Source organism: Lampetra fluviatilis, chromosome 54 (assembly GCF_964198595.1).
Source record: "Lampetra fluviatilis chromosome 54, kcLamFluv1.1, whole genome shotgun sequence".
In the NCBI taxonomy this organism is placed as follows: Eukaryota; Metazoa; Chordata; class Hyperoartia; order Petromyzontiformes; family Petromyzontidae; genus Lampetra; species Lampetra fluviatilis.
Window position 1 is genome coordinate 125,136 of NC_136328.1, and position 18,892 is coordinate 144,027.

General features: G+C 45.3%; 1 protein-coding gene across 1 annotated transcript in view; it reads left to right on the forward strand.

Annotated features, from left to right (window-relative positions):
- Window positions 1-80: 80 nt before the first annotated feature.
- The window catches only part of DGAT1 (diacylglycerol O-acyltransferase 1), a 43,265-nt gene continuing 24,453 nt past the window's right edge, over window positions 81-18,892 (forward strand). The window contains exons 1-5 of the mRNA XM_078879467.1: window positions 81-448; window positions 11,098-11,185; window positions 11,695-11,735; window positions 14,761-14,846; window positions 18,045-18,097. Coding sequence (XP_078735593.1) covers window positions 264-448; window positions 11,098-11,185; window positions 11,695-11,735; window positions 14,761-14,846; window positions 18,045-18,097 — 453 coding nt within the window. The 5' untranslated portion in view covers window positions 81-263. The remainder of the gene's footprint in view (window positions 449-11,097; window positions 11,186-11,694; window positions 11,736-14,760; window positions 14,847-18,044; window positions 18,098-18,892) is intronic.

Below are 18,892 nucleotides of genomic sequence, written 5' to 3' on the forward strand. Positions count from 1 at the left end.
GTGAGGGGCGGGGCTTGCGTGTGAGGGGCGGGGCCTGAGTGTGAGGGGCGGGGCCTGGGTGTGAGGGGCGGGGCTTCGAGGGTTGAGAGACGTGAGGGGGGGAAGTGCGGCGCCTACGAGGCAGCAGCAGTCAGCAAGTTGGTGGTGGTTGAGGGTTGAGGCAACTTGGCTCCTTTATCGCGCTCTCGCCGCGCTTGACTTGTGCCTCTAGGTGCCAGGAGTTGTTCGTTACCGCTGAAGCGAGGAGGAGCAGGGGGAGGACAATGAAGGGCTCGTCCACCCCCGACAAACCCAAGGCGACGGAGGGCGACGGCGCGCCCCCTCCGCGAGCTCGCGGCGCCAGGAGGCGCTGCGCCAGCTCGAGCGGCCCCGGCGCGAGTCCGGCGGGAGAAGCGCCGCGCGGACTCCGGGACAACAACCAGGAGGAGGGCGGCGGCGGCAGTCTGAAGTAAGTGGCGCTCACCCGGGGGAGGGTGGACGCAGCGGGGCAGGGTGCGGGGCTGTGTCCTTGGGCAGCAGCGCCTGCCCACAGAGGGAACCCATGCGATACGAAGAAGGGGTGGCGCTCGGAGCGAAGCACCGGTTGATTCAAGAGTCCAGAGCTGTTACTGCCATCTCCTGGCCTCCTCGTAGTCGCACACCTTCACGTGGCATTATTCCCAGCCTGCAGCGAGCGGTCAGCAGGCGTCAGCCTGCTGAGCTTCCACATGGTGTGGGCGCGGAGTAGGTGAAAGGTGAGAAGCAACTCTGGCAAATAGAAAGTTTTCCACCTGTGGATCAAATTGGTTTCTGCCATGGCAATGTGGAATGGTCACCAATAGCACCATTGGTTTCGTGAGACACGTGGTGAGGCCCACGGCACGAGGAGACCAGATTTGTGCGTAAATGAAGGTCAGGAGGTCGTCCCGGGCCAGTGACGCCAAACTCCCGCACCCCCCAGTCTCGCCATGGCCACCAGAGTTGTAAACATCAGTTTTATTTCACATTACCAAGTAATGGGAAATACTTGTTTTCCTCCTATAGGCACGTTTATGAACAGGTAGATGTTTGTACAATTGACCACGCCAATCGGTGCGTTCATTCGTAATTCCAACCGAAGACGATTCCAAGTTCGTGACTTTCAAAATCAATTATTCTGACAACGGTTACCGGTTTTTCGATTATCGTTTAACTGTAATGCTCCACGCAAGCAATTCGATGCTGTATATCACGAGCTTGGTTGTCATCCAGTGCTGGAGAGGCAGCAGCGAGAATTGGTGGATCGCAAAGATCGTGACAACCCCTTCACGTTGGTGTTTCGGAAGTGTCATTCGCTGGCTCGCCAGGAGACGGTGGTGCAGCAAGTTGACTAATCGCCATCTGTTTCCGTCTGTACGGGGATATAACTGTTGCCCCCTCTCACACGTGGGTTTTCTCTGGGTGCTCTGGTTTCCTCCCACTTGCATAAACAGATTAATTGGGGCTAAAATAAAACAAATAACACACTGTAACAGGACCCTCCTGAGAAATAGTCCTAGCACATCGTGTGGTTCTCCTTGACGAAATGTATGAAGAAGCGTGATTATGATGGTGACTTTGATGTTAAACGTCTAGTGAGCACTAAGAGGATAACTTCTGCTTATAGGCCTGCCGCTTGCCTCCTGCACACCACCTCTGCCCAACAGCACCGATCATAGTGTCCCCACTTGGAAGGCTCTTACACTGTTCTTAGCTGTGCAGCAGCAGGGTGGCTCAGTGGCAGCACTTGTGCATCACAGCAACAAGCCCCTTCGTTCATAATCATGATGTCAACTTGTAACGCGCCGCCGAATGGTATTCGTCCACTTGCAAAGAGAGAGGATGACTCGGTGGCACGAGAAGGAACCACACACAAGCGGGAAAACAGCAGCAGTGATGCAGTGAGCCAGTGCAAACAATTGCCCAAGCTCTGTGGTCCTCTATTATAAATAATTATAAGCTAATTAATGAGTGTTTCTATGTGGAAGAAAACCAGAGCACCCAGAGAAAACCAGTGACATTGTATTTTTTCAGCTATGGAAGGAAACCATTTGACCTGGAGGGAAACCCATGCAGAACAGGATGAGAAGATACAAACTACACACACAAAGATGCCCGAGTTGTAAATCGAACCCTCACCCTTCTTGCTGGGAGGCACGAGTGTTAACCACTGCACTGCCACCCTTCCGCACCTGAAACGAATGCGTTTCGTAATCCCGGGAGATTTGGAATTTGGACCGTGGTGGTGGCTCACAGTTGTGTGGTCTGGTGAGTGATGTCATAGCACAGCTGAAAGCGTCTGCTTGCAGCAGCCAGTGCACACTGTAGCAATGAGGCTTTTAGAAAGTCACCGAGAGACCGCGGAAATGGCATCATTGACTTTGTGTGAACGAGCGAGTTACACTCGCCATATGACTCCCCACTACTTGAAAATACATCTGTGTTGATAGTACTAAAAACTAAACTATGTTTATTTTCCCAGGTAAGGCCCACTGGGCTATATAGCTATTTTCAGAAGTGACCTGGCCACAAATGATAGCTCAACGAAGTGGCTTATTACGTGGACATTTCTTGCAGCCAAATACTCTAAACGCATGTTTCTAAATGTGGAGGGAAGAACCGGAGGACTCGGACAAAAATCCACACGACCACTTGGAGAACATGCAAACTCTAAATATACGGGCGTCAGGGTCGGGATCGAAATCACGACCTCCGTATACCAGGTGAGGTAGTTAACATCTTGCCACCATGGCACCTCTGTCGCCACTTTGAGTACTCTTAGCCACCTGACACAGCCAAAGGATTTGCCACGGTGTGCAAGCGCTTAATGCACCTATTGTTATTGTTTCAGCTCGCTCACCAAATGTAGGTTTCATTGGATTCGCGAGGTTATATTGGAGACGACGACAAACATGTGGACAAGATCCAGGAAGTCAGAATACAAATCCAGGACTTCCTGGGTTGTTGTTTGGTTGAGGATTGTAAGGATTGTTCTTCAGCTCACCGGTTTGACACTCGTTTAAGTAACAATTCAGTTATTGTTCTGTGTCAGGTGGTGGAGGGTCTTAACAACACAGATTTGGTCAGATCATTACATGGCTTCATCCAAAAATATATTTTAAATCCAAAAGCACAAAGCCTACCTTTGATTTGCTTTAACGTATAGATTTTATTCATAACGGCTTAGGATTCATGAATATTCCTTTTATTGGAGACTGGAGACAAGGGTTAAATGATAAGAGTTACATTTCCACAAACTTAATTTCTTTGTTCATTTATTTATCTGAACATGGTATGAGCGTAGAGAGTTGTGTCTCTGCATGAGACTACATCTGTATCGGCTGTGTCGCTGCTCTTGCCACATTGCAGGCGGTTCTCGTGTCGTGCTGATCTCAACGGCTGCACTCGGCATCCTGCTGCAACCTGGCACGGTTTTATTCTGGCTGTCTTTTTGCGATGAAGTCATATGTTGTTGTTTGTTAACTTGGTAGGTTTTCATAGCCAGTACTCTGGTCCATTTTGGCTTTGGCTGTGTAGTTTATGCCATTCGTTTTGTCATTAACCCATCACCAGCTGACAGGATTGAGTCGATAAGTCACCATCAACCAAAGGTCTGAAGTTTGATTCAATTTGGCAGGAACGTCGTTGCCATAGAGATATACGATTTCCCCAAGTTTCGCGTCTCGAGGTCAAACGGTTTTTATTTGAGAGGTCACTAAATATTTACCTGATATGGCTCCCAGATGAGACCAATGGCAGGAAAAGTACTAATAGTATTTTTTTTCATGATGCCACAGTAAACAGTAAAATATTAATGGAAAACTCTGTATGTTCTATATACAAATATGTAATTTATTTTAACGTTCATTGTAAGGCATAATGTTGGTCTTTGACATTCTGCTATATCCTGTAAAAAGGTAATCTATTAAAATATTTTACCTTTTCATAAACAAACTTAACATGTATACTTGTGTCAAGATGTTCTGCGATAAAACTAGCACTGCCTTGCAATGCAAAGACAAACTATCTTGTCTGATCTCAGCATGGTAATAAATAAATAAAATATCCATGCCAATCATCCATGGAACGTTTTAATGAGTACACTGCATTGTGATATTTGGCTAATTCCATTATTGATAGTTTGCATGTGGGAGGAACTGGAGAAAACCCGCACCGATGAGGGTTGGCACTCAAAGCGTCGCACAGAATGATTAAGGAATCTATTTCTGTACTGCCATTTCCTGGCCACCTCCAGCACCAAACCTCCAGCACCAAACCTACACCTGGTATTCCAGACAAATCCCCTTGCAATCACTAAACAGGCTCTAACTGCTTAGCTTCCCTTTAGGCCGACTATTTAGTTTGCTGGTAAAACCGCTTAAAGTAGCAATGTGAGGTGAGCTGCCATGCAGGCCAAGTCTATACAAGAAGTAAACGCGTAAACAAACACCTACCAGAACCAGGGGCGGTTTCTTCATTAGGGCGATTGGGCGACGCACCACCAATGTCATTCAACCACAGAGTCACGCTAGCCGTCACTGTGCCTCTGGATATAGTCCAATCAGCGTCATGTCACGTTCTGTGGAGTACCGCCTCTTTTTGGGCGATTTCACTCCGGCTGAGAATCGCCCCGAGTGGCCCCATAGACTTACATTCAAAGATGTTTTTTTTCGAACGGGGGCGCTGCAATGCATTCTCTATGGCTTCCGGGAGGGCTCGCCCTAACGTGCTTACATCATCATACGTGCTTACGTCATCATACGTAAGCACGTTTCATCCAACAATATAATTTGTCGCCACCTAGTGGAATCTTTAATAAAAGAAACTTGAGTGGTTTGTTTTAATAGTGAGTATAGAAACAAACAAGATGTATTGTAAGAGTCACTTTATTTTTTATTAATATTAAAGAAGTGAAGTTGCCTTTACATGCTTAAGCTGTTAATTTATTCATTGCATGGGTGGACCTTATCCTTATCAATCATCCAGACATTTGCCCCCCCTGAGAGATTTTGCAGGAGCCGCCACTGACCAGAACACTCGTGTGTGAATTAAGTGTTCTATTCCTGTTGCTACCCAGAAAGTCTCAACTCTTTCAGGAGGGGCCTGCCAAGATTTAGCTGCAATGCGTAATCTCAAATTGGGATGTTTTCGCTAAATCCCAGTTGCACTCTTGAGGGTTTTTTTTAATAAAAGGGAGGAAACTGTAGAATATGTACAGAACAGATGGAGAATATACAACCTCCACACGGAAAGGTGTCCGAGTTGGGAATCGAACCCATGAATTCTTGTTGCGAGGCATGAGTGTCCCCACTGTGACATCCTGCCTTCTGTGTTTCAGTTCAGTACCATTTATGGGATGAGAAACTGTGTGGGGCATCTTACACCCCTGTGGCAACTCCCTTCGTGTATTAGTTTAAAAGGTGAAATAGTTATGCTTATTGATGGAGACGTCTCCATGTGTGGCAGACCGCTAACTGGTCTTTACCATTGTGTTTCATGCAGTTAGTGGTGACTCAAAACAAAGATTTTAACAATGTTACTGCAAGTAATGCGGCCTGGACCATTTGTATGTCCACATGCCTTCATTAGGCCACGCGTGTTTTCAATTCACACGGTATTGACGTGGCTGCGGAGTGTAATGTAGTTGAGCCAAGACCAAGGATCTGGCTTTGATTGCAGAATTTAAATGGAAGGGTTAATTGGGTTTGGTTGGGCGGGATGTATTATGAGTGCTGTTGCATCAGAACAGGATTTTCTGCTATTGGTTGAACCTAATACAGTGCCCCTGTGGTCTATGAACTCCGCATGGAGAACCACAGGAGGGTATGGAAGCGGAGGAGTGTGGGGCTGCAGTGTACTGGGCTAACTGGAGTACATGTCATAATGATTCTCACATGTTTACACATGAAAGCCTAACCCAGTCCAGACTTTCAGCGGGGTCGTGCCAGGTTTTTTTCAAAAGGAGGTGATGATGTTGCTGTGTGTAATCCCAATTGAGTAATTGGCAGGTAAGTTTTAAACTTAGGGATGTTTGGCTAATACCATTTTTATTGTATTTACCAGAGGTGTGGACTCGAGTCATGTGACTTGGACTCGAGTCAGACTCGAGTCATGAATTTGATGACTTGCGACTCGACTTGGACTTGCATAACAATGACTTTGTCCCACCTATGAGATGTGGACTCGAGTCATGTGACTTGGACTCGAGTCAGACTCGAGTCATGAATTTGATGACTTGCGACTCGACTTGGACTTGCATAACAATGACTTTGTCCCACCTCTGGTATTTACACACTTTGTTGAACTTGCCATGTTGTCGGTTTATATTTTTTGGAATCTTTGACGCTTAATATCTTGATCTACGCAGCCTAACGAGCTGAAATTTTCTACACAGACAAATCAATATATAATTACCGGTCCAACTACTACATTTGAATCATTAAAAACTACAACTACATTTTAATAATTCATAATCGTACATTGTACCCCCCCATTTTTGGAATCACGAATGGTCGCGCCCACCTACGGCGGCAAAGATCTCGCGTCCAATGACGACGGCTGTTGCTGGCCAGCCTGTGACCAATGAAAGAGGCGCTCGTATCGTCCAATGACGACGGCTGTTGCTGGCCAGCCCGTAACCAATGAAAGAGGCGCTCACATCGCCACTTGTGGCGCCGGGTCGACTGTTACAGCGAGGGCGACAAGTATAACACAATAGATATAAAACAACAAGCTGTTCAATGCACACATAAAAGTTGGTGGCTTTCTTTTGATACGTTGAATTTTCATTATGCAGGCCACCCACTTTTATTGAGCAGATCTAATTTTTTCCGGGGTCAACAAATATTTCTAACTTTTGAATGCAAATAAAAGTGTGTGCATTGATAAGCTTGTTGTTTTATACTTTTTTTTCCTATGCGAAGAAAGTGAAGAACCCGGAGGAAAGCCATGCAAAACAAGGGGAGAACATTCAAACTCCACCCCGATAGGGGCCCGAGTTGGGAATGAAACCCAGGTCCTTCTGTTCTGAGGCACAGGTGTTAACCACTGCGCCACTCAGCCTCAGTGTCGTTCCATGGCACATTGTTGCGTGGTGGTGCAATGTAGTAGTGTCATGCAGTGTTGCATATTACAAGTCTTTTCTATTGTATCTGAATATATCTCCTAGAACAGGGGTCTGCAACCTTTAAGACATAAAGAGCCACTTGGACCCGTTTCCGAAGGAAAAAATAAACTGGGAGCCGCAAAACCATTGCAACATTTAAAACAAATATAACACTGCATATATTGTTTCTTACCTTATTGCTATATATATAGGATCGTGCAGTCAGCTGTCAATCTGAATAAAAAAAGGACTTTTTCACTTAACAATGTAAAATATATTTTTGCAAATTAATAGCTAAATTACCTGGTTAATGGGATTTTTGCTCCTGAACCTCAGTGCACAGTGTCTGCACATCAGGGCTGTAAGACGTCACCTTCATTTTCACACAGGCTTGCAAGCTGTCATCTGTGAGGCGTGATCGATGTTTGTTTTTAATATAGTTCATGTTGGAGAAGACCTGCTCACATACATATGTGGAGCCGAAGATCGACAGGACTCCTAATGCATACTTTTTCATGTTTATATAAGTGTTGGGGATGGCATTCCATGTTTCGAATACAAGTTTGTCCTGTTTGGGAAGGTTTTCAATATCACTCCATTTATGATTCTGAGCCAGAATGGCCTTCTGACGGGCAACATCCTCAAGAGTAGCGGTCAAGCATTTGAACTTGGACACCCATATATCTTTGTCGGCTATATCGGCCAGTTCCATCTCAAGATCAGGTTGACTTACACCTGCAAATGCAGTCATATTCAATAGGGATGGATCGATCGCCAGGGGAGTGACAGGGAAGGATAATGTCGTTTTTTCCTCTCTGAACTCACAGAATCGTTTCCCAAACGAACTTTGCATTGTGGTGATTGCAGACTTGAAATATTCCAAATTTATCGTATCATGACTTTGTTTGAACTCTCTCAAAGAGGGAAAGTGAGACAGTGTACCTCTCTGTAAATCTTTGACAAACACTGTCAACTTGCGCTCGAATGCCAAAACCTCCTCCAGCATGTGCAGGGCTGTGCCTCCTTTCCCCTGAAGGGTTGTATTTAGCGTGTTTAGATGTGCTGTCATGTCTACCATAAAATGTAATTTTTCCAGCCACTCTGGCTGTTCCAGCTCAGCAAAGGTGAGCTCTTTGCTGCCCAGGAAGGTTTTTACTTCTTCCAAACATGTGACAAAGCAACGGCAACGTTATTGCCTGTCACCGGGCGGGCAGTGTGGAGCGGAGCGGCGACCTGTCAGCAGCGGCAACGCCAGAGCAGGTGTCACAGTGCGCCTCCTCCCCTCGCTAGCATCCGCCCCGGAGCCGCGGTCAAGGTTCAAAAGAGCCGCATGCGGCTCCGGAGCCGCAGGTTGCCAACCCCTGTCCTAGAATATCTGGTTCTGATGCATCCTCTTCCATCTTCCTTCTATCACATCAAAATGCATCCCTTATACTCTCTTTGGTCTTATCTGGATACATCTTTCAAACCGTTGTCTTGCGTTGACTATTCCCTAATATCGATACCTCTGTCTCATCTGCGTCTCTCTTCAATTCACTTCACCTCTGTCTCTTGTGTCTCATCTCTTATTCTACATCTCCATCACTTTTATACATTTCTCATTGCATATATCTCTTGTGTAGTCGGTGGAATGTGTTGTCAGTTTGGTGGCTAGTGGCTGTATGTGCACACAAAACGGCACCAGTGTGCAATGATACGAATACAGACAGACGCATCCGCAGTCACGGACGCGAGAAACACGAACCCTGCCCTGCGTGTGGATGAACCCTGCACGAGCACCGCGTGTGTGGGTGCCCATGCTGGAATGCGGCTGGGAATGCACGAGTGGCAACAGCTGTTGAGGTTGCACAAGAGGGGTGGGAGTGAACGAGGTGGGTGGCGGCTGCGGTGGGGCAGCTGGCTGGAGGTTACTGGGCATGGGTCAGCATATTTAGGGTCTCTACAAACACTGTTGCGGTTGTCAAGGGGAGAGTAAGCCTGCACCTTTGATGGGGTGGGCAATAGCTGGCAAGGGGGGTGGTGACGTATGCCATTGCTGTGTGGCAGAGGAGGGCCACGCTTGACACATAGCCGGCCCTATGAGGTCTCGTATAAATAGTGCGCTGCCTGAAGATGTGGACTTGCCTGAAGCCAGAACAGCAGCATTGATCCGGAGACAAAGCTTGTCATATGGGCAGTAGTGCCTCAAGGTAAGAAGGGCCTGGGTTCAGCTTCTGCCTCGGGCACTTTTCTGTGTAGAGTTGGTATATTCTCCCTCTGTTCTGCATGGGTTTCCTCCAGGTTCTCCAGTTTCTTTCAAATGAACACACATGCAATGTAACTGTTATTTGCCAAACATTGCAATACTGGAAAAGTCTGCAAATTACTCAATTGTGATGACACATAGCAACATCATCCCCGACTAAAAACACTTGACAGAACTCTCCTGAAATAGTCTTGAGACTCGGTGAAGGTTTCCTGGGTAAACAAGGGCAATGATAATAATTCTAGATTTGAAGCTTTCGTGACTGCAAGGATTCATATTCTTTGGTGTTTTCGGTAAAGTCACAGATAAAAAATTTAAATTAATAAAAATAAAATTAAAATCACGACGTTTCGGAGGCAACACAAGCTTCCGTCTTCAGGTGGAACCGTCACAGCACGATAGCTGTATCAAGTAAGAGAAATTCCAAGAAAACAGTCCTTGTATATATACTGGTTGAGGTTGGGAGGAGCCAAGGTGGGCCCTGAATATTATTTTTAAATCCTTTATATTAAGTTCGCTTGCTTGCGTGCTTGCGTGCTTGCGTGCTTGCTTGCTTGCGTGCTTGCGTGCTTGCGTGCTTGCGTGCTTGCTTACGACCGTGCAAATCTTTCGGTCGTTTTTTAACCCACTTCCCGTGATCCAATCGAGCTGACATTTTCTACACAGACTCGTTGTGCGAGACAATTAATGTTCGTGAAAAAAAAATTCCCAAAATTTTACACTTTTTAGGCAAAAAATATTTATTTTACATATATTCAAATAGAACTCATTCATGGCTTTGGCTGAACGTAACAGTGTAAGAGCCCAGAGCGTAACCCCTCCACAGGCCGTGGCGGAGTAGCGCAGTTGGTAGCGCCCTCGCTTCCCATGCCAAAGGTCGCGGTATCGATCCCCGCGTCCTCCACAGGCGAATATATTTTTAAATCCTTTATATTAAGTTCGCTGCCACGCATATAAAGGATTTATAGTGAAAAACTTTGTTTTTACGGGTTATACTTATTGTGAGGTTCGGCTGAAGCACGCTATTAGGAATGAGCCTTTGTTGTGTAAACTAGGTGCGGCTGATGTAAAGGTGCGTGTAAATGGGACTGAGCCTTTTGTTATGTAGAGGTGGTGCGGCTGAAAACGCTGCCAGGAATGAGTCTTTGTTGTGTAGAATGGTTGAACTGGGAGGTTCTAAGAGTTGTTAAGGTGCGGGTGATGTAAAGGTGCGGCTGCTGGTAATGGGACTGAGCCTTTGTTATGTAGATGAAACAGCACTTTTGTTACGTTGCTGGGATTAATTCTAGATTTGCCAAATATGTATGGTAAAACTTAAAGTAGGAAAACCAGTGTGTGAAAAAAGAAGAAGAAACTATACGGTAATTGAAGAATGGTGCCTGTCAAATAAGATGGTCCAAATATGTGTAGTTAAATCTTTTTTGCATGGTTAATAACATCTTTCCAATGATTACTAAGTTTGTACCCATCATCACGGTTAAAATTATGTTTGTGTTTGTATATTTGGATGGCTTCGTGTACAAACCTTTGATGGTAGCCAGGAGGTTTGCAGAGCACCTTGGTTTCGGAAAAGACAATTTCAAGAGAGCCCACAGCGTTGTAGCAATGATCGGCAATGGCGGAAGAATCAGTTTTGCCTTGTTTCAGATCTGACTTGTGCTCGCGGACACGATCATAGATAATAATATCTCTTTCCCACCTCGCTCTACCCTCTGCCCCTTCCGTGTTCTTCATTCACCTTGCACTGTAGATGCCACCGAGTGCAGGACTCACTCCTGAGCTCCTCCAGTGGTTTCAGCAACTATAGAGGCATCATCAACTGGTGTGTCATCATGCTGGTATGGGCGTGTGTGTGCATGTGTGATGATTATAGATGTGTGATGTGGGCGACAGCATGGTGGCTTGGCCCTCATGCGATTTCTGCTCAAGTCTCAGAAGGCCCGTTGTTAACGCGGAGGTTCTCGTAGCCTACGATAGATTTTTTGTTTGGGCCAAGTAATGATCAAATCTGTGTCGATAAGATACCTCCAGCACCTGACACAGCAAAACAACTTAATTGTCACCTGTAAAGTCATTTAATGATGTGCCAATAAGATTAAAACTAAATATTAACCATCATAAACAAAGCAATTCTTATTACAGTTTATCTGGGCCAAATGATGAACATTATCTGCATTATTCCTGATAACTGCTCATGCATGTTCTGGTCGTAGCAGGATTGCAATATTATTGTTATTGTTATGCGCGTGTTGTTTTCACGTCTCTCTGAGGTTGTGAGAACTTCTCCGGTTATGTCTCACTTGAGCCGCTTGCGACTCACGAGAACCCCCTGTGCCCACCCTCCCAGGTGCTGGGAAACGCCCGTCTCTTCCTAGAGAACCTCATGAAGTAAGACTTTTCAGCTCAGGAAAACTGTAATAATAATAACAGTACAGGTGTGTCTCACTTAAGGAGTGGTAAGCGAACACTCGATAAACGATCATCATTTTCCCATTGACTCCCATATACAAATTTGAGATACGTTTCAGACGCAACATTTTGCACTCTTGACCAACTCTTTTAATGTGAAACAGATACATTTGAAATCACTCGCACACACATTTTCTCTCCACTCAATCACACAGCCCTCTCATGCTATCTCACTCTCTCCATCTCATACATACACACATTCCTCCCCCCACCAAATAAAAATAAACCCCGATGTAGTCTTAACAGACTTTTGGGCCAAGTGTTGTTAGCGAGCACCTTTGAAGGCTGGAATGACACACAAGTGGTGGGTGGCCAGTACCACGCCCGGCCATATTTGTCGCCAAGTGGCATGTTACACTCTGCATCAGCTACTTATTTGAGTCAAGGTGATCCTAGGGGAGACCCAGGAACATTTCAGATTATCGTCACTGGTGTTGGACGTGAGCGGGAACAAAACTCTAATAGCCGGATTCGTAGCGCCGCGTGCTATCCGTTGCGCCACCGCTCCCTACACCCACCCCACCATCCACCAACCCATTACACTGACACCACAAGGCCCCCACCCGTCACCCACTCCTTCCCGAATCATAAGCACAGGAGCCTCATAAACAAACAACGGCGGGCAGTGGTGCGCCCCCTGCCATCACGGGACGCATTTGATTGATCGTCTCCGCTCGTTACGTGAACATTTACTAATTTTGTGAACAAATTAGGCTAATTTCAAATAACTCGTTATAGCGACTTCTCGTAAATAGAACGCTCGTTAAGCGAGACACACCTGTAATGGTAATGTTTTTTTTTGACAGAGCGCCCTTTACACCGGGACATCTCAGAACACTTCACATTTGCGTTTACATCTCATCGCAACCGATTTTTTAAAGGGCATCCCCAGTGGCAGCTGTTTCTATGTGGACACAAGGTGACTTGGTACCTGACATGCAAGCGGGCATTGGATTGCTACCAGGTGGGGGCAATGTTGCTATGTTGGCTATCATTTGTGGTCAGGTCACTTGTGAAAAAGAGCTGTAAAGCTCGTTAAAATAAAAAAATAATTTCGTTTTTAGCTTAATAGAGTAATTTGCGGGTAATTGTTCAATTTTGGACCGTGATGCCAGCACACAATGGCCTGTTCACTTCGAATGTCATCACAGGATCTTTAGCATTACAATACTACACCTGCCCTGGTTACTACACCTGCAGTAATAACCAGGGCGGCCTGCCGGTTTCACTCTTGTCATGGCTTGTCATTTAAAGCTTTCGTGACTGCAGGGATTCATCTTCTTGGTTCTTTCGGTAAAGTCACGTAGAAGGAAAAGAATAAAATAATACAAATAAAACATAATAAAATAATTTTCACGACGTTTCGGCCACAACGCAAGCAGCCGTCTTCAGGTGGAGAACATGTCTGTCGAGAAGGCAGAGTCTTGCGTTGTGGCCGAAACGTCGTGAGAATTATTTTATTATGTTTTATTTTTATTATTTTCCTTCTACGTGACTTTACCGAAAGAACCAAGAAGATGGCTTGTCATGTTACGACACTATTTAAATTGTCGTCATTATTATTAGTAGTAGTTTTTTATGGTTAACACACCCGCAGTAATAGCCAGGACGACTTGCTGGATTTGAATCCTGAATCTCTGTAACAAGTGGCAAGCATGCTATGGCTGGGCTGTGTCACTGCCCCGATCAGTATGAATAGTTTTGCCCTCCCAACTGCACCTACGTGTTGGTATTGAATTCCCGTGTCTGCCCCCATGTTACTTGTGGTGGAGCCTTACAGGAGCGCTGCTGCCTGCTGTGAAGTGGACACTGCCCATTGTGCGAGGTTATTTACAAGAGGGGGATTCTCTGGGCTTGGGTCCAGGCCCACATGCTAGTAGTGCAAGTTACTGTTTTATTATTATAAACATTTGATTAACGCTTGTATGCCCAGGAAAGCCTCTGAGTCTCAAGACTCGTTTTCATCAGCAGAACATATGTAACATTGGACTTCCCAGCTTACTAACGGTTCTTATCTGGCTTAAGAGAGGGCAATAATTAATGATGTTTAGGCAGCGGTATGGAATATGGAGCATGATGAGCATTTAAATTTGGAAATTGCACACATCACTAAGAGACAGCATCATTGTTCTTGTGCATGTGTGTATATGTGATATTTGGAGTTTGTACGGGAAATTATAGTTGTTGAGTTGACTGCCAGCCCCGTAATTTGTATGTATAGGACAGTGGCATTGTGGGTAGGCCGCATCCTGTGCTGATGTCCCAAGCACTCAGGTTTAATACTTGGGGCCTGAGTACAGAACGACTTGCGCATTTCTCAAAATAGTGTAAGTTGGGTTAAAGGTAGAGCTTGTCGTGATTCTGTTTGAATGAGGAAGTTAAGGAAATCAAACAACGTAAGTTAGGATATATCTTAGGGGTGGTCAGAACTCCTAAAAAAAAGTTAGCTAAAAATTAATAACATAATTATTGGCAAAATACATATTCATAACATTAATAACTAACATAATCAACGTGCATAACATAAATTTACTTGCCTCAGCCACAGACTGAATTACAGAGCAATGACTTCTTGGTGGCCTTGTTGCATGGGTGTTGCCTGCTTGGACGCTGATTGGCTGATGCAGTGAGAGCAATGACCTCACCCCTGGCAACCACAGCCATTTACAGCATTGCTATCTCATGAGCACACCGCTAAATTTCCTTCGAATTTTGATCCGGTCTCTCTTACGACATTTCAGATCTTATTACAATTGCAGCCTGCCAGACTTATGACAAATTTTGCAAGAACTTTCTGTACTCTGGCCCTTGGCCAGCCTATCGGTGGCAATTGGCATCTGAACCCAAGCATTATTGACGAGGCCACTGCCTGGTGTCATGCCTGCATTAAAAGGTGTACTTCCCCAGCATAAATGCACGTGTTTGTGCGTGTGTGTGTGCACAGATATGGAATACTCGTTGACCCAATTCAGATCGTTTCGCTGTTTCTGAGTGATCCGTACAGCTGGCCTGCCACTTGCCTGGTCATCGGTAAGCGCTACCACCCACTCGGTGCCACACTGTCTGTCCGGTCGTCATCAGTGCGTGCTCTTATATTTAGAGTAATTTTATTTCTTGTGACGTGGCCTAGCGGGAGCGCATTCACCGCTTATTGGATACGAGTGGGAAGTACCCGGCGTTGGCCGGGCGAAAAAGACACACACAAACATCGACTTACATACACACACACACATATGGACTCACACACACGGACATCGACTTACACACAAACACATGGACTTGCACACACACATTGACTTACACACATACATCGACTCACACACATACATAGACTCACACACACGTCGACCTACACACACACACACACATGGACTTACACACACAGACATCGACTTGCACACACACATGGACTTACACACAGGCATTGACGCACAAACACACATAGACTTACATACACATCGACCCACACACACACATCGACACACACATCGACACACACACACACATCGACTCTGTCTCCGTGAGAATTATTTTATTATGTTTTATTTTTATTATTTTATTATTTCCATTCTACGTGACTTTACCGAAAGAACCAAGATGAAGGATCTCTACAGTAGTATCTACCTACTCTACAGTAGTTTCTACCCACTCCATAGTTGTATATACTGACTCTATAATAGTGAGTTCAACCGAGTCTCATACATACTTTTGGAGGCAACACATGTATTAACACCAACACACGGGGTAACTGCCCCTTAACAGAATAACAACCTATGGTGGTGACCACCAGGCTAACTACACTAATTACACCGTAACTAGCGACAACAGACCGGACCACAGCTTGGGTCCAGGTCCACGTGTTGGAGACTCGGTAGAACGTAGACGAAGGTTTCTTCAGGATGAACAATGCCGGTCCCTCCGGGGGACCTGGCTTATAGTCTCTGTGGCGTGGCTGGCTCCACCCTTGGCCACGCCCACCTTCCAGAATCCTCGAGCAGGATCTCGACCTCGACCACGTGACCACCCCGAGCCCCCACTTGGGGCCCCTTTGTAGACTTAACCGGTCACGTGTCCTCTGGGGTCAACCAGAGTGCCACGTCCCTTAGTAACCCCATTTCCATGGCCGGTACTCCCACACCCTATCCTGTAGGGGCCGGCACTGCACTGCACGAAAGCGTGGTGCCATCCAGCGCAATCGATCAGCGCTCACCGAGCCCCTCTTTGGCCGGTTCTGCACCCACATCCTAGTGATGTCCGCGATATCAATACACCGCACGCCGTGCCTCTCTAGGGCCAGCATTACACAGTGACATCCCGCAATGTCACTACATTAGTATATATTGACGCCTAGTCCCGTATAGAGCCCCCGGCCTCGCCTAGATTGCCCAGCTGGCCGAGGTAGCACCTTGGCAGGCTGGGGCTGGGCCACTCCTATCCCCCCCTCCACTATCCCCCCCACCTGCTGTACAGTAATAGTACATAAGCTTTTCGATTTAAAGCTTTCGTGACTGCAGGGATTCATCTTCTTGGTTCTTTCGGTAAAGTCACGTAGAAGGGAAATAATAAAATAATCAAAATAAAACATTATAAAATACAATTCTCACGACGTTTCGGCCACGACGCAAGCAGCCGTCCTCAGGTGAAGAACTGGTCTGTTGGAAAGACAGCGTCTGAATGAACACCACCAGGCTTGGCAGCGTATATTTCAGCTGGGTTAGGGGAGGAAGGGCGCCTTGACAAAGGAATTTGCATATCAACAGAGGAATTTAGCATATTTATTGAAAATGCAGATATGGGATTAGTCACTACTTGTGGAATGCGTAGGAGGAGGGGGGGTTCTCAAAGTCATATGCCCGTGCATTATGTAGGATTAGCAGCAACAAAGGGAGGAGGTAGGGTTAGCAGTAATAAAGGGAAGGAATTTTAATAGTAAGGAGCTGCAGCAGCCAAACCACCACGTAAAAAACTAAAATTTAAACTACATCAACATCATCAATATACTAAATATACTCTCCAATAAGCTGAGCTACTAACAGTAAGTCATACATTACAATTCTACGTCGCAAAAAATATAATATGCCTCCAGCTAAACTTTTTCCATACATTACACGGATCTACCCCGTACTATATACTGCCATACACAAACCCAACATTAAATAATATACTGCATTACTATACACCACCCTATACCTTAGACTATACATTGTAATATTACACTATGTATTATTCTACCCACCCTACTGTATACCACACTGCTGTATATTCACTATACAATTACGATACTATATATTACCTTATACATTATATTAAACATTACACTTTTATACTATTTATGATTATACAATCTGCTATACACTATACCAGGGGTCGGCAACCTACGGCTCCGGAGCCGCATGCGGCTCTTTACGGGCTGCTTCTTGACGATATGTACGTATGTACAGTATGTACTCAGATGCATTGCGGCTCTTGAAATACTGAATTTTGTACCGAATTGGAAAGAAATGGCTCTTCTTGTTATTTTGGTTGCCGACCCCTGCACTATACCATTGACCGTCGCGTGAAAGGTACTAAGAGGAAGCAATGAAATATGTCAATGGGAGAGTGGTGACAAGAGACTTGCAATGGAGCAAAGACTCCATTCCCTGCGGAAAATACAAAGGATATATAGTCAATGCCAGTGAGTGGACTGTGGTCTGAAAGTCACCGTAAACGTGATCTTAACTGATTGTGTTAACGTTTACGGTGACTTTCAGACCACAGTCCAATCACTGGCATTGACAATATATTGGGTAAACAAGTGCAATCGTAATACACATTTGGTTTTTTCCGTCCTTATCGTGCAAGAATGTCATTAAAGTGATATGTTTCACAGACAAAGTCTGCAATAGTTTCACGATCAGAGAGCAATGTTGCGTGTTATCCGAACTGCATAAATCATTGTAAGTTTTTTAATTTGGACTATGGCATCGACACACAATGGCCATCTCTTTTCAAATCACATCAGAGGATCGTTAGCATACACTTTGAAGCAGACGACACCTGTTATGCGATTATACGCCCGCGGTAGTATCCAGGGCGGCCTGCCAGATTCAAATGTGAACCTCTGTAACATGCAGCAAACGCGCACTCTTTAGGCCATGTCACAGCCCCAAATTCCCATGCTTGACTTCGCCACATGTCTGCTCATCAGAGAGCTTGCTAAATCGGGTCTGTTTTGTGTCTTTGCAGTGTCTAATCTGTTCATTATGGCCGGTTTCTTCATCGAGAAGCTTCTTGCATCGGTACGTGCAGCTTTAGTTGGGAAATCACTGGCAGGTTTGTGTTTTGAGTGCTATTTAATATTGTTCATAATCAACGATTTTTGGGTTTAGATCGCGTTATTTATAAATGTGTCGTAACCCTCCACCACCCGACACGGCCAATCAGTAAAAAAGTGTCACGTTGACAAAAGACAAATAGTTCACTGCTTTAGCCCACCGGTGTGTTGAAGCGTGAAACCACAACATTTACAATTTGAGTACGACGTTTCGCTGGTAATTGCATCCAGCATCATCGGGCAATTCGCCAGAATGGTGAGGCTCTGCTGTGTCTCCCGTTCTTATATAGAGCAGCAGCAGGGTGACGTCATCATTAACTCATTAACTCATCAGGTGCAAAGATTTGAGGGGGGGGTTATTGTAATTATATACTTGATTAGTAATAAGGCTATTGTTACGATGCGAGTTGTCGATTAGTAATCATTTGGAATGTGTTCTATTGTGATTATGCTACATTAATAATCAGTTAGTGCTTGTTTCCCTTATAAGGAATTGTAATGCATCTTATTTAATAATACGCTTCCAGGCCGCACTAAGCCTGTAGCTGTCTGAGTGATTAAAATTATTTCTGTTTCTCTCAATCTCAATGGATTCTCTAATTAGTCTTTGCCAGTTGTAACTAGTTTTACACAACACTTCAACGTTGTCAAAATCAATTGAGTGTCCCTGTTGGCAAGCATGTTCTGCCACTGCCGACAGTTGTGTTTGCGATAGTTTAATATTTCTCTGGTGTTCTTTTAGTCTTACACTAACGTTACG